The sequence below is a fragment of the Panthera uncia genome, assembly GCF_023721935.1.
Source record: "Panthera uncia isolate 11264 chromosome C1 unlocalized genomic scaffold, Puncia_PCG_1.0 HiC_scaffold_3, whole genome shotgun sequence".
In the NCBI taxonomy this organism is placed as follows: Eukaryota; Metazoa; Chordata; class Mammalia; order Carnivora; family Felidae; genus Panthera; species Panthera uncia.
The window spans coordinates 11,654,410-11,668,636 of NW_026057584.1; the positions used below are offsets into that span (position 1 = coordinate 11,654,410).

A 14,227-nucleotide genomic window follows, 5' to 3' on the forward strand; every position below is an offset into this window, starting at 1 on the left:
GCCTGACTCATGATCTCACCTGCTGGCCTCACCAGGGGTTTCAGCCTCATTTTACAGATGAGAAAACTGAGGTTCAGAGAGGTCAAGTGCCCTGCCCAATGCCAGAGTTACCCTGTGGAGGGAGCCTTGCTGGCTGGCACTCTTTGGACGAGTTACTGGTTAACTTATGATTCCTTTTCTCTACAGATATTTCATGGTTTCTAATGACACTTTTTATGTAATTCAGCAAGTGCAATGGAAAGGATAATTCTTATAAATAGTAACAAAGACTTGCTTCAAGTGATGCTAAAAATAATACAAATGGATTAATTGTAATATCAGCAAGAAAATCACCGAGATTTGGCCAAATTCAAGACAGAAATTTTACATGTAAAAAAAGAATAAGGGAATATGACAACATAATTACAAATTGGTATAATTAGAGGTTGCATATCATAGAGCATCACTTTTTCAGGCTGATCTTTACATACCCCTCTTTCTCCAAACTTCCCCAACCTCACCTCTTCTTTGGAGTCTGGAAGGATGTGCAAACCCTGCTCTGGACCTCTGCCTCAACATACACTTCCCACAACATATACTCCCTTTAGGTTTCTTGCTTGTTGGACTTATTTGCTCCTGGATTAAAGTTGGCAGACAATCTACATTGACTTAAATGAGATTACTATAGCATGCTCAGAAGTATTGGGTTGGGCATTCCTAGTCTATGCAAAGTGCATTTTTGTTAGAACCAGCTACATGAAGAGATTACATGGCTCACAAAATCCTTTAGAATGTAAAACACTAAGTAACCTAAGTGTAAATTAATAGGGGGATGATTCAATTAACTTTGGCATATTCATATATCGTGGAAAGTCATGCAACAGGGCAAAAAGAAGAAGAAGTAAATCCATCTTAAATACTAACATGGACAGGGGCGCCTGGGTGGCTCAGTTGGTTAGGCTCCCAACTCTTGATTTCAGCTCAGATCATGATCTCATGGTTAGTGAGATCGAGCCCCTGTCAGGCTCTGGGCTGGCAGCATGGAGCCTGCTTGAGATTCTATCTCTCCTTCTCTACACCCCTCTCCCTTTCCCCTCTCATGCTCTCTCTCTCTCTCACACAAAATAAACTTAAAATAAATAAATAAATTAACTAAATACTAACATGGACAGATCTGTAGGTTGCAAAAGGATACATATAGCATGGTATCAGTTATGTTAAAAACCACCAATAAAATTACATGTTGTTTGTGAGTCTGTTTAGTATGTAAATGCACAGAAAATGTGCACAAAGAAACACGAAGTGGTCAGTGGATGACCTTTGTTTGGACAGGGAGGGAAAGAGGTATGAAGATGCCAAAGAGGGTTTTAGCTTCATCTCTCGTGTCTTAAAAGAAAAAATAGATAACATGTGGTCATAGACTCTAACGATCTTTATAGGTGACATTTATTTATGTGACTACTGACCTCCAATTACAATCTCAATCATGAAATTGTAAAACTGCTCATCCATGGGAATGACACCGACGCTGCCTTAACACCCAAATTAACTTTTTACGTGTAAAAATCACAGAAGTCATCTGAGAAGTTAGATTTCACTTCCACTGAGTTCAAATCAAGTAAGTCAAACTAGGAATCAAAACACTTTGGAGGACACCCAGTTCATCTTTAATTGCATAGAATAAGAAGTATGGAGTGCTTTTAAGTGAATCTGGGATCTCTCAAGTTATGAGTTAAAATCAAAGTGACAGACTGCTTAATTCATCCTAACATGAGTTTTATTTCTAAGGTGCTACTAACTTTTCAGTGATGGCATTAGCTTTTCCCAACAGTGCTGACAGAACACTGGAGTGGGAGTTCGAACCAGGGGGGAAACCGAGTCCCAGAGAGGTCAGAGTTCAGTGTGAGGTGACAACTAAGAAATGTCAGGGCTGGGGCCCTCTGTGCTCTCTGCCAGGCCATGCTGCCTGCTCTGATTCACCAGTGTGACATCGCATGTCTCTATATCCGGTGTTCTCATCCCTGGCCATTATCTACCCACGTCTGTCTGTCTGTCTGTCTATCTATCTATCTATCTATCTATCTATCAATCATCTACCTCTGGAGTCTATCTATCTATCTATCTATCTATCTATCTATCTATCTATCATCTACCTCTGGAGTCTATCTATCTATCTATCTATCTATCATCTACCTCTGGAATCTATCTATCTATCTATCTATCTATCTATCTATCTATCTATCTATCATCTATCTATCTATCTATCATCTACCTCTGGAGACTTTCCCCAGTATCCCTGGCTCCTACGGAACCAGACCAGCTTGCTCCCCGCCTTTCCCAACCAGCCTTCTTCCAGCGTATTCCACCTGTTTCCCCCGGCATCCCCCGCTCGCTCGCATCCCCACGCTGCCCGCCCAGGCACGAGCGCACCGGGCAGGGACTCCCAGGACTGCGCCCCGCGGGTGGGGCCCGCGCGTCCCCGGAACGCGGGGCTGGGGGGTCGCGCCGCCCCGCACTCACCTTGCCTGTCGTGGGCGCCGCCGCCAGGAGCACCAGCAGGAGCTGCAGCAGCAGCGCGGGCGGCCTCCGCGCCGTCCCGGGGCGCATGGTGGGCGCCGGCTCAGAGCCCCAGCGTGTCCAGTGACCCGCAGGCTCTGCGGCCACCGCGTCCCTCGCGCGGCGCGGGTTGGGGAGCCCGGCTGTGAAGCTCGCCTCGCCAGCCCGCCCGGGGCGGGTTTTGCAGGGCTCAGCCGCGCCGTCCGTCCCTCCCCACTGAGGCTTTTGACTGCGGCTCCAAGGGAGGGAAGAAGTGGCGCAGGTCCCGCCCTCGTCCCCCCTCCCCTTCAACTCACCAGGCAATGTCCCTCCGAGCCGGGCACCGTGCCCAGGAGCGCAGCGGAGGCCGCGCGCTGCGGGGCAGGTGGGCGCGGATCCAGGGTAAGGGGTTCGGAGAGGATGCTCCCGAGGTCCTGGGGCCGGGGCGGGGCCTGGGGGGCGCGGGTCGGAGGTGGGGAATTTGGGGGTGTGCGCTGGAGAGGCGGCGGAGCGGGGTGGGGGGAGTGGCCAGCGGCCGTGCCCAGATTAAGCGGGAGGCGCGCCGGGCGTCGGCACTCGGGCGGCCCTGCCTGCTCTCGGCTCCCGCGGCGGTGCCCTCTCGCCGCTTCTCCACCCGCCGCCAACGTGCAGCCGCCGCGCCGGGCGGTGAAAGCGCAGGGACCAGGCCGCCGGGTCGCGCTTGGGTTCGGACGCGGCGGAACCGGGACGTGCGCGCCGCGCGGGCTGCGACCTAGCGGCTTCCGGCGCGGCGAGCGTCCCCCCACGAGGTAAGACGCCCACCGCCCAGTCGGGGCCACCGCGGCCCGCCCCCCCCCCCACCCCCCCCCCAGGCCCCGGGCACCTGCCCTGGGGAGTGCGGGGCGGGGGCGGGCAGTGGAGGAAGCGTGGCTTGTGAGGGTGGCGGGAGGGGCTGCGGGGTTGGGGCCCCGGGGTCACCAGAGGAGAGCTTGTCTGGCTCCCGGGCTTGTCTGCCTGGGCTTGAACTGGGCGCTGTGTGTTGATTAATTTGGAGGCTCGAGTTACCAGCCTGGCAGTCTGGGCACTCGGGAATGCCAAGAGCAGGAGGCAGCTGAGGGGAAAGAGAAAGCCCATCCTATTCTCTGCTACGTTGAACTGGCTTTTCAGGGTAAATCTTATCTGCGGAAACGCAGGGGAAAACCAAGAGCCAACTTCGTCCTGGGTGTCGAGCTCCTGAGAGGGCCTTTCGTGAACGCGGATACAAACGCGCACGGTCTTGCTTCTTAGGGCCCTGTCTTCAGATCAGTGAACCGATGTGCCACTCACCACGTTGGTTCCGGGGTGGGGGTGGGGGGTGCCTTTAGATCCCTTCTGGGAATCATGTCATTACATACAGAAAAATGCAATTAAATCAGAGTCACTTCTACTGGAGTACAAATCAGAGCATCAAAGTGGTGATACAGCCGCAGAGGTGCAACCTTATCGTCCCACTAAAGACCCCTCCGTCTAACGGCAGATCCGTTCAACAACCGTAATCCGTGACGGCAAAACTAAGATGTGAAAGGATTAGCGGATGCAAACTCCCAAGAAGTGCCCATGCTATTGTGGTTTGTAGCCTGTATTCATCACTGCCGGAAACGGGGAACTTCCAGGAAAGGTTAGAGAAAAGGGACATGGGCTTTTTGTTGCCATACGTTCACAGGCCACCTGAATTCCGTCTCCATGTTAAGCACCCCTGCTTTGGGGCAGTGTTGCTGACATCTGCAGTAGGTGGCCATCAAATGCCAAGTGTGAAATGTGTGGTTTGGTCAGTGATTGTGGGGAACCACTTGCTGGCACTTAGAATAGGGTTGATTATTGTGTTAGACCTATGTAGCCATGTACGTAGGCAAAACCCTAACAGCGGATGGATGAAGACATCTCCTCTCCCCCCCCCTTTTTTTTTTTTTTGGCTGGAGAGTGAATTTTACCGTCTTCCCTCTGTTTTTCATGCCTGCGATGGTCAACTGTGGCTGTGCATTAGAATCTCCTAAGAAGTTCTAAAAATCCTGACACCCAATGCATCCCAAGTCAGTCACACCAGACCTTTCAGGGGTAGGACTCAGGTGTGTTGTAAAATTCCCTGGAAATTCCCGTGTGCAACTGTGTTTGAGAGCTACTGTTTTACATGCAAACTTTGGTTAGCTGAATTGAATTAGGGTCTCTTCTTTGTAGAAAAATCAAAAGGACATATATTAAACTCTTTAGCACACATAATGTTGCATTGTGGTAGAGTAGCTTCTCCCTATTGACAGGGAAGGCTCTTAAGGAACCTTCTCCTGGCACCCTTGTTAGGTAGGACATCAGGTGCTCAGTTGATGAAATATGAGTGTCCAAGAATTCCAAAAGATGTATGATAATATTCTATGAACTCACATTACTTCATAGACAAAAAAAAAAAAAAATCAAAGCAAAAAAAACCCCTCAATGCTAGTGCTGAATACCCTCTCTTTTAATTCCAGAAGATTTCTCCATTTTGGATTTCAATTCCTTTTCCTGAAACCAAGTCATTTTGAAAGAAGATCAGACTTGGCTTTGTCGACTTTGAAATGGGAGGCAGCCATCAACTGCAAGACGCTTCTGATGCTGCAACAGAGCAGAAAAGAAACCTGTGATGTAAACACGGTAAGGAGGAAGCAGTTGTTAAGAGCTTGGTCTCTGGGGTAGACTCTGGATTTTGAGTCCTTCCCATACCTGCTAGTGTGAGCTAAACTATCTGGGCTGGCGTCTTCTCTTCTGTAAAATGGGCGTAATCATGGTCCCCACCTCAAGGAGCTGTAGGAATCCAGTGCAGCAAGGCATTAGAAGCTCTTTGTCCAGGGTCTTCCCCAAACAAGCACATTTCGGGATCTGATTCTCCAGGCGCATAAAGGAAAGTAGGGTGAACGCGATTAGAAATGGCGGCACAAGATAGAGATGCTCTTCTCAACTCAGTAGGAGTAGGAGTTCCTCAGTAGGAAAGGGCAAGGGTCAAACACGCCCCACTAGCTCCCTTGAGGTCAACCCTCTACTAAGACATCTAGAACAATGTTACTTGGCATCCTGAGAGCAGTAGCTTCGGCATTCCGGAGAGCTGGTTACAAATGCAGAGTCTCAGGGCACCTGGCTGGCTCAGTCAGCAGGACACGTGACTCTAGATCTCAGCGTTGGGAGTTTGAGCCCCATGTTGGGCATGGACCCTACTTAAAAAAAAAAAATGCAGAATCCTAGGCACTACCCCGGACCCATTGAATCAGAGCCTGCATTCACCAAGGTCTCCCACTGATTCCTCCTCACATTAAACTTTGAGAAGTGGCTTGTCTAAAAGCCAGATTTCACCACCCATCCCTCACCTCCCCACCACATACATACACTCTCCTTTGGTACGGTGTTGTATACCTGAAACTAATGTAATATTCTGTGTCAACTATATTTCAATTAAAAAAAATAGTCACACCCAGACATACATAGACACACAAAATGTTTGGTACACTCACTAGGTAGTGTCAGTAAACCAGAATTCTTGGGGTGAAGGGACTTGATTTTTCACCGTTGGTTCTTAAAATGTGGTAAAGTAGAAGGAAAGGGGGGGATGGCTCTTTTTGTACGTACAAAGGACACAGAGATCTCTACTTTTGATGTTGATGGCAGATGAAAGTTTTGAACAAAATGAAGTGGTCGTTGCCTTTGACAAGCCTTATGTTATTATTTTGCCCCTTTTCCATAATGACAACATCATGTGGGTTTTCTACACGGTACTTAAATATATAGTGGTCGCTTCCTTCCCTTTGAGTGTAAGCCCCGTGAGGGTAGGGGTCCTTTTGGCGTTCTTTACTGTTGGTAAATGAACGACTTAAGTGATGTAACCAGTTGCCTCAAGATTCACACCCAGGTCTGTTTTCTTCCAAAGTTCCTGATCTTTCTATAGCCTTTATTGTACAGGGATGTGCCTCTGCTTTCGATGAGGTGGCCATAGCAACTCCTTTCCTTAATCTTTTTTTTTTTTTTTTTTTGCTTCATCTCCCCATTTAGCCATCCCTTTTCTTTCAAAAACCTTCTCTTTTAGGTTTTTTTCGAGACTCAGAGTCATTATCAACTCCTGTCAGCTCTTTCCATTTTACATCTCTGGATTCCTTCACTGCTTTTCTAAGCTCCTGCCTAGTTCCTGCACTTACCATCTATGGATTACGGTAGCCTTCTAGCCAGTGCCCTGCAAGTTCCCTCTGAAACCCATCTTCTAAGACATTGTCGGAGTTCCACTTAAAATTGCACGTCATATGGGAAAAGACCGATTGCTTTTGGAGCAGTTAGAAACAGTCCCCAAATTTCAGAGGCATCCAGTAACAAGATTTTCCCTCTCTGTTTACATTACACATTCACCCCAGAGTGTGGGGAGGCGAGAGAGGGGAGGATGCTTTGCTTATGATAGCCACTCAGGAACCTCCTGGAAATTCCCATGCAACATGTTCTCTCATCTCAGAAGGGGGAGAGGATGTGTCAAGTAAGAAACTGCTCTGAAAGCTTCCACGGGGATGTGGCTCATACTCATTATACTAAACTCGCGTTTCATTGGCCAAAGTGGTCACTTGACCACACTTCATTTTGTAAGGGATGGGGAAAGACTACCACATGCCTGCAAAGAGGGCTGGAAATATTTGGTGAATGTTAGTAATGCCCATCATCTACATCATAGCACTTGCTTACTTTAAAGCCTCCAGAAACCCTTCTTTGTCTGCCTTGCAGCTGATTCCACGCTTCTTAGAATAGAACAGGGTGGTCTAAAATCAACTTTTTGTACTGCATTTTACTTTTCTGGATTACAAGGCCTTTGAGGGCGGGTACAGAAGGTGATGTTTTTTTTTAACATAATAGATGCAAAATTAATTTACTGAGTTGTGATTTTTGTACAAGAAACAGTCAGTACCTATCTAAAGTGCACGACATGAGGAGCTTCACAGGTGCATTCATCCTGTGACACCAACACCACAGCCACGACGCAGAGCTTTTCTCTCGCTTGCTGCCCCTCTGCAGCCCATCTCTCGCCACTCCCGTCCCCAGGCAAGCATCGATCTGCCTTCTGTCACTGTAGATTGCTTGGCATTTTCTGGAATTTTATACAAATGGAATCAAACAGTGCGTCCCCTTTGTGTCTGGCTTCTTTGACTCAGCGGAATGCTGGTGAGATCCCTCCGTGCCGTGTGTAACAGCAGTTTGTTCCTGTTGCTTCCACCGGATGTGTATCAGCTTTTCAAACGCCGTTTACCAGCGGTTGGACATTTGATTTGTCTCCAGTTAGGGGGCTGTTACAAATAAAGCGGCTGTGGATACTTTTGCGCAAGGCTTGTGTGCCCGTGTGCTTCCGGTGCTCTTGAGTAAATGCCTAGAAGTGACATGGCTCGACCACAGGGTAGGTGTATGTTTAATTACAAAAGAAGCTGTTTTCCAGAGTAGTTGTATCATTCTGTGTTCTCACCTGGATTCTGTGTTCTCCCCCGCATTCTCTGTTCTCCTCCGCAATTTGTGAGAGCTCTAGCTCCTGCATGTATTTCTGGCACATTCTTTTGGTATCCTCAATCTTTTTAATTTTATTCTTTTTTTTTAAACTTTATTTTGAGAGAGAGAGAGAGAGCACGAGCAGAGGAAGGGCAGAGAGAAAGGAAGAGAGAGAATCCTAAGCAGGCTCCATGCTGTCAGCACGGAGCCCGGCATGAGGCTGGATCCCATGATGGTGAGATCATGACCTGAGCTGGAATCAAGAGTCTGGACGCTCAACCGACTGAGTCACCCAGGCGCCCCTGTCTTAGTTTTATTCTGATGGTTATACAGTGGTGTGTCAATGTGTTTTTTTTTTTTTTTCATTTGCCTGATAACTCATGATGATGCTCAACCTTGTTTCATGTACTTCTTAACCATTCATAGAACTTCTTTTGTGAGGTGTCTGTTCAAATCTATTCCCCATTTTAAAAACATTGATTGTTTGGGGTGCCTGGGTGGCTCAGACGGTTAAGTGTCCATCTCTTGATTTCGGCTCGGGTCATGATCTCATGGTTTGTGAGATCGAGCCCCTGTGTTGGGCTCTGCACTGACACTGTGGAGCCTGCTTGGATTTCTCTCTCCCTCTCTCTCTGTTCCTCCCCTGCTCTCTTTCAAACTCTCTCTCGAGCTTGAGCTCTCTCTCAAATAAATAAACAAGCTTAAGAATAAAAAATAAAAGAAATTGTTCCTCTTCTTACTGTTGAGTTATATTAGTTGTTTATATATATATATATTATTTTATTATTAAAAAATATTTTTTCAATGTTTGTTTATTTTTGAGAGACAGAGACAGAGCGCAAACAGGGGAGGAGCAGAGAGAGAGAGAGAGAGAGAGAGAGAGAGACAAAATCTGAAGCAGGCTCCAGGGTCTGAGCTGTCAGCACTGAGCCCAACGCAGGGCTTGAGCCCATGAGCCAAGAGATCATGACCTGAACCAAAGTTGGATGCTTAACCGACTGAGCCACCCAGGCGCCCCAGGATCCGTTTTAAAATTTCTTTTCTTATACGGATATCCAGCTGTTCCAGCACCATTTGTTGAAAAGACTTCTCTTTCTCCACTAAATCGTCTTGATTTTAATAGAAAATCAATTAATTGTCTATATTTGAGTCTTTTATTTGTTCCTCTGATATACCTGTCTCTTCTTTCACCAATGTTACATTTCCTTAGTACTATAGCTTTCGAGCAGGTTCTTGAAATCAGGGTATGTAAGGTCTCCAACTTTGTTGTTGGTTTTTTAAAAAATAGCTTATGCTGTCCTAGATAATTTGAACTTACATATATGTGTATTTGATCAGCTCACGTCGTGTTAAGGACAGTGGTGTCTATATTCATGAGGGGTATCAATCTGTAGTTTTCTTGTAATATCCTCTAGTTGGTATCTGAGTAATACTTACCTCATAAAATGAGTTGCCTAGCATTCTATCTTCTATTTTCTGTAAGAGTATTTGAAGAATTGATGTCATTTCTTCCTTAAATATTTGATAGAATTCACCGGTGAAGCCAGCTGACCCTGGAGTTTTCCTTGCGGAAGGTTTTGAATTTCATTTAATTATCGTGAATTTAATTGCTATAGGGCTATGCAGATTTTCTATTGCTTCCTGTGTCAGTTTTGATAATTTTCATCTTTCTTGGAATGTGTTCATTTTTTATACATTATCAAATGTATTAGTATATAATTGTTCAGAAGATTCTGATCTTTTTAAAAAAATTTTTTAATGTTTATTTTTGAGAAAGAGAGAGAGAGAGAGAGAGCGCGCACACACACACAAGCAGGGGAGGGGCAGAGAGTGAGGGAGACATAGAATCAGAAGCAGGCTCCAGGCTCTGAGCTGTCAGCACAGAGCCTGACGCAGGGCTTGAACCCATGGACTGTGAAATCATGACCTAAGCTGAAGTTGGACACTTAACTGACTTGAGCCACCCAGGCCCCCCTGATCTTTTTAATACCTGTAGATCTGTCATGTTTTCCCCTTTGTCATTTTTGACAATGGTAATTTATCAAGTTGATCAATTTTATTTACCTTTTTAAAAACTGAAGAGCCAAGGTTAGAGTTTCATTCATTGTTCTCTATTGCTTGAGTGCTTTTTCTTCGGTTGAGTTCTTGTTCTACCTTTATTATTTCTTAGCTTTGATTAATTTGTTCTTCTTTTCCTCATTTTCCAGAATAGGAGCTTAGATAATTGATTTTAGACTTTTCTTCTTTCCTAATATGAACATTTATAGATATATTTTCTTTGCCTGTGTTGGGTAAGTTATAGCCCATAAATTTTGATGTTGTTTTCATTATCACTCAGTTCAAAATATTTTCTTTGACTCATGGGTTATTTGGAGTGTGTTAATTTCCAAATATTTGGAAATTTCCTAGGTGGTTTATGAAGTTGAGTCTGAATTCAATTCTCCACAAGATTTCAATCTTTTGGAATCTGTTGAGATTGTTTCATGTTCCAGTGTATGGTCTATCTTGGTAAACACACTACATCCACGTGGGGGAAAGAATATATATTCAGTAGTTGTTGGGTGTAGTCTTTTATATGTATAAATTAGGGCAGGGTGGTTGATGGTGTTGTTCAGATCTTCTGTGTCTTGACTGATACTTTCTACCTTGTTCTATCAAATACCAAGAGAAGAGTTAGTCTCCCAAGTATGTTTGAAAAATTATCTATTTCTTTTTTTAGTTTTTCAATTGTTGCTTCCCGTATTTTGAAGTTCTGCTACTAAGTCCCTATATTTATGATATGTGTCACTTTCTGGTATATTAACTTTCTGATCCATATCGTGTTGCTTCCTATTTTCAAATCTCTTATGTGCCATTGGCATAGCCAGTCTGCCTTTCTTGTATGTACTATTTGTGTGGGAGATGTTTTCCTGGCCTTTGCTTTCAATATATTTGTGTCTTTTTACTTAAAGTGTGTATTTTATGGCATATAGTTGGCTTTTTCTTTTTTAAATCAAGTATGGCAGTCTTTGCCTTTTAGTAGGAATTTTTAGTATATTTTCATATAAAGTAGTTGAAAGGATTATAGTTAGGTCTGCCATTTCTCCATTTATTTTCTGTCTCAGTTCCTTTTTTGGGGATTTTTTTATGTTATTCAATTTTTTTAGTATTCCATTTTAATTTTTCATTGGCTTCTAGTTATTATATCTTTCTGAATTATTTTTAGTTGTTACTTTAGTGATTACAATACACATCTTTAACTTTCCCTGATCTACTTAAAAGTAATATTGATTACTTCAGGTAAAGAAAATGCATTTTAGTATCTACAGGGCCTGGCATGGTATTTGATACAAAATGGGAGATGGATAGATATTTCTTGAATGAACAAAATCATAGGTATTTATTTATGTTGTACCAAAAGTATATGGAGTTGATTCCAGAAAAAAACTTCCTGGTGAATGCCAGGCAAGTTAACTGAAAATCACTTCAAATTTTAAACAGTATTACATTTTTAGTTGACTTGAACTTACAAATCTTATAATTTTCATATATAGTCAAAATTCTGTGTATTATTTTATTTTTTACATATGCTTAATACTTTTGTTGTAAAAAAACTAATATAGACCTCTTCTTATCCTTAATTTCTGAAGTTTGGAAAAAAAATCTCACTTTCCAATTTTAGAACAGGGAGACAATGTTACTTTAATAATAGAATTCTTTATGTTTTCGTGAAACTTCCAGCTGTTAGTCATCTCGGCCACTGTGCCCACATGACATCCTCTTCCCATACCTAGCATGCTGTCTTGGCTTTGAGCAGTTATTTACTGGTGCATAATGTCCACACAGAAACACTGAATGTGTTTTATGGTCTGCAGCAACCTGTGGGATGGGCTAGCTTTGAAGCCTGGGTTTGAGGGATGCCCTTGAAACATTTATTAGGTTCCAGAGGTCAGAAGCATCCCGAGAGGAGTCTAGTTCCAGGTCTTTCCCCAAAGGAGAGACCCAGTAGGAGATTCTGAGTTTCTAGGAGCCAGTTCCTGCCAGACACAAGACAGATGGACACTGGGTAGAAGACAGAAATGCAGGCAGAGGAAAAGGAGATAGTTAAGCTCTCCTCAAAAAAGGTACAAGACTCACATGACCACTATGCTCCTTCTCACCAAGACAAAGCTTTCCTCCTGTCTTGGAACCAACTGCACACTCACCCTACTTTGTTTACCTTTAAAGTTCATTTGGACACATTTTGTGAAATCAATCTTTCTTTCTTTCTTTCTTTCTTTCTTTCTTTCTTTCGCTTACATGGCTACCTTAAATGTTTGAATATTCAACTTTTCTACGTTTTAGTGAGAAACGATGCCCTTTAAGATTTCCAACTGTCCTATAGAAGTTTCTAGATTTGCGATCCCAAACATACAGACCTTCACACAAGAAAAATTCAAGTTTTCGGTGTTTCATGGGAAGCTGAATGTCTTTGTATCATAGTGTTCCCATTACATTCAGAAATGACTCTCCCTGCTGCTGCTATTATTGAAGGCTAAAGTTGTTCTTAGAGATGAATTCCTGAAACTCATCCATGAATTTTCATGAATTTTGAAGCTGTGTCGTGTCATGGCTAATAAGGAAGTCTTTGGAGTTTGAATCCTGGGTATGCCACTTACTGCCTGTGTGACTTACTTGTAAAAGAAGTAATCATAATATTTAGCTCAGGGTTATTGTGAAGGTTGCAGCTCTGTGTTAAGCCTTTAGCAGTGCTTAGCATATAGGTGGTCCTCTGGCAATGCTGCTCATTATAATTTCTAAAAAAAAAATTATGTTTATTTATTTTTGAGAGAGAGAGAGAGAAGAGTGCAGACTGGGGAGGGGCAGAGAGAGAGGGAGACACAGAATCCGAAGCAGGCTCCAGGCTCTGAGATGTCAGCACGGAGCCTGATGTGGGGCTTGAACCGATGAACTGTGAGATTATGACCTGAGCTGAAGTCAGACCCTCAACTGATGGAGCCACCCAAGTGCCCCTACACTTTCTTATGGTCGTGGTGTTGGTGACTATTGTGATGATGGAGAAGAGGAGGAGAAAGGAAAGCAGAAGAGGAGAAGGAGGGCTAAGAAGTGTGTGTGCGTGTGTGTGTGTGTGTGTGTGTGTGTGTGTAGTGGGGCAGGGGTTAGAGGGAACTGCAGCAACAGTGACAGCAGAAGGACCTGTCTTTCTGGTTGATAAACCCCAACGCCAGCCTTTTCCTAAGGTCTTCTCCAACTTATGTCAACTCTGTGATTCTCCACTAACTGAAGATTCTTCATCTCCCTCCATAATTTCTCTCTCCATGTTTTTTTTTTTTTAATTTTTATTTATTTATTTTGAGAGAGAGAGAATGACAGCAAGAGAGTGGGGGAAGGGCAGAGAGAGAGGGAGACAGGATCCCTCTGTCACGCCATCAGCGCAGAGCCAGATGCGGGGCTCAAGCTCACGAGCCGTGAGATCGTGACCTGAGCCGAGATCTAGAGTCGGACACTCAACCAACTGAGCCACCCAGGCGCCCCTGTCCTTATGTTTAACAGGTACTTTGGGAGGGACTGTCATAGCTTATTCCTCTTTTCTTTCCCCCAGATCTTCTTGCCTCTCCAGACCAATCTTGGCCTCTTCCTGAGTTTTGCCCAGGCTTCCAGTTCCCAATTTTCTAACCCTTCTCTAATATGTTGTGTATGGGAGCTCTTTTGCTCCTACGGGGTATTAGGAAGGAAGGAAACAAACATTTTTTGAGCTACTACCACATGTCAGGCACTGTGCTAGGCACTAGTGTAGACTCATGTAATTCTCTCAGGGATTAATTTCACATGCTGAGAAGTCAGAAGCTCAGAGGAGTTATGTACTTGCTCAGGGTTACAAGGCTAAGTGGTCAAGATCTGAGCACAAGGCTTTCTAACTCCAGAGCCTGCTGTTATCCCTAACCATGAGATGCATGGACCAGGAGAAGAAGGCAGATTGTCTCTGTGGAGGAGGGGAGAAGTCACCAAAGACACATGTCAGCCTCACAGTACGGGTGGGCCCTGCCTGTTGGGATTATGGGGTGTTACTGCCAGAGCTCAACACAAAGGCAGTTCCCAGAGGTCTGAAAGGTCCAGAGAATTCAGATAGAGCCACCCGGCCCTGCCCAGAGGGGAAAATCACAGACCTAGAGAAACCTGGGGGATTAGTGTTTTTGATAAGAGACATACAGCATTTTGAGTCAAGAATGTAATTCTTAGCTTG

The 14,227-nt window shown here is 44.6% G+C and overlaps 2 protein-coding genes across 2 annotated transcripts in view; one reads left to right on the top strand and one right to left on the bottom strand.

The window, feature by feature from the left end:
* Positions 1-2,787, bottom strand: part of COL4A3 (collagen type IV alpha 3 chain) — a 133,304-nt gene extending 130,517 nt beyond the window's left edge. Inside the window, exon 1 of the mRNA XM_049614795.1 lies at positions 2,500-2,787. Within this exon, the coding sequence (XP_049470752.1) occupies positions 2,500-2,586 (87 nt within the window). The 5' untranslated portion in view covers positions 2,587-2,787. The remainder of the gene's footprint in view (positions 1-2,499) is intronic.
* A 160-nt stretch (positions 2,788-2,947) lies between these two features.
* The window catches only part of COL4A4 (collagen type IV alpha 4 chain), a 131,725-nt gene continuing 120,445 nt past the window's right edge, over positions 2,948-14,227 (top strand). Inside the window, exons 1-2 of the mRNA XM_049614794.1 lie at positions 2,948-3,302; positions 4,995-5,157. The gene's annotated coding sequence lies outside the window, so the exon portion shown is untranslated. The remainder of the gene's footprint in view (positions 3,303-4,994; positions 5,158-14,227) is intronic.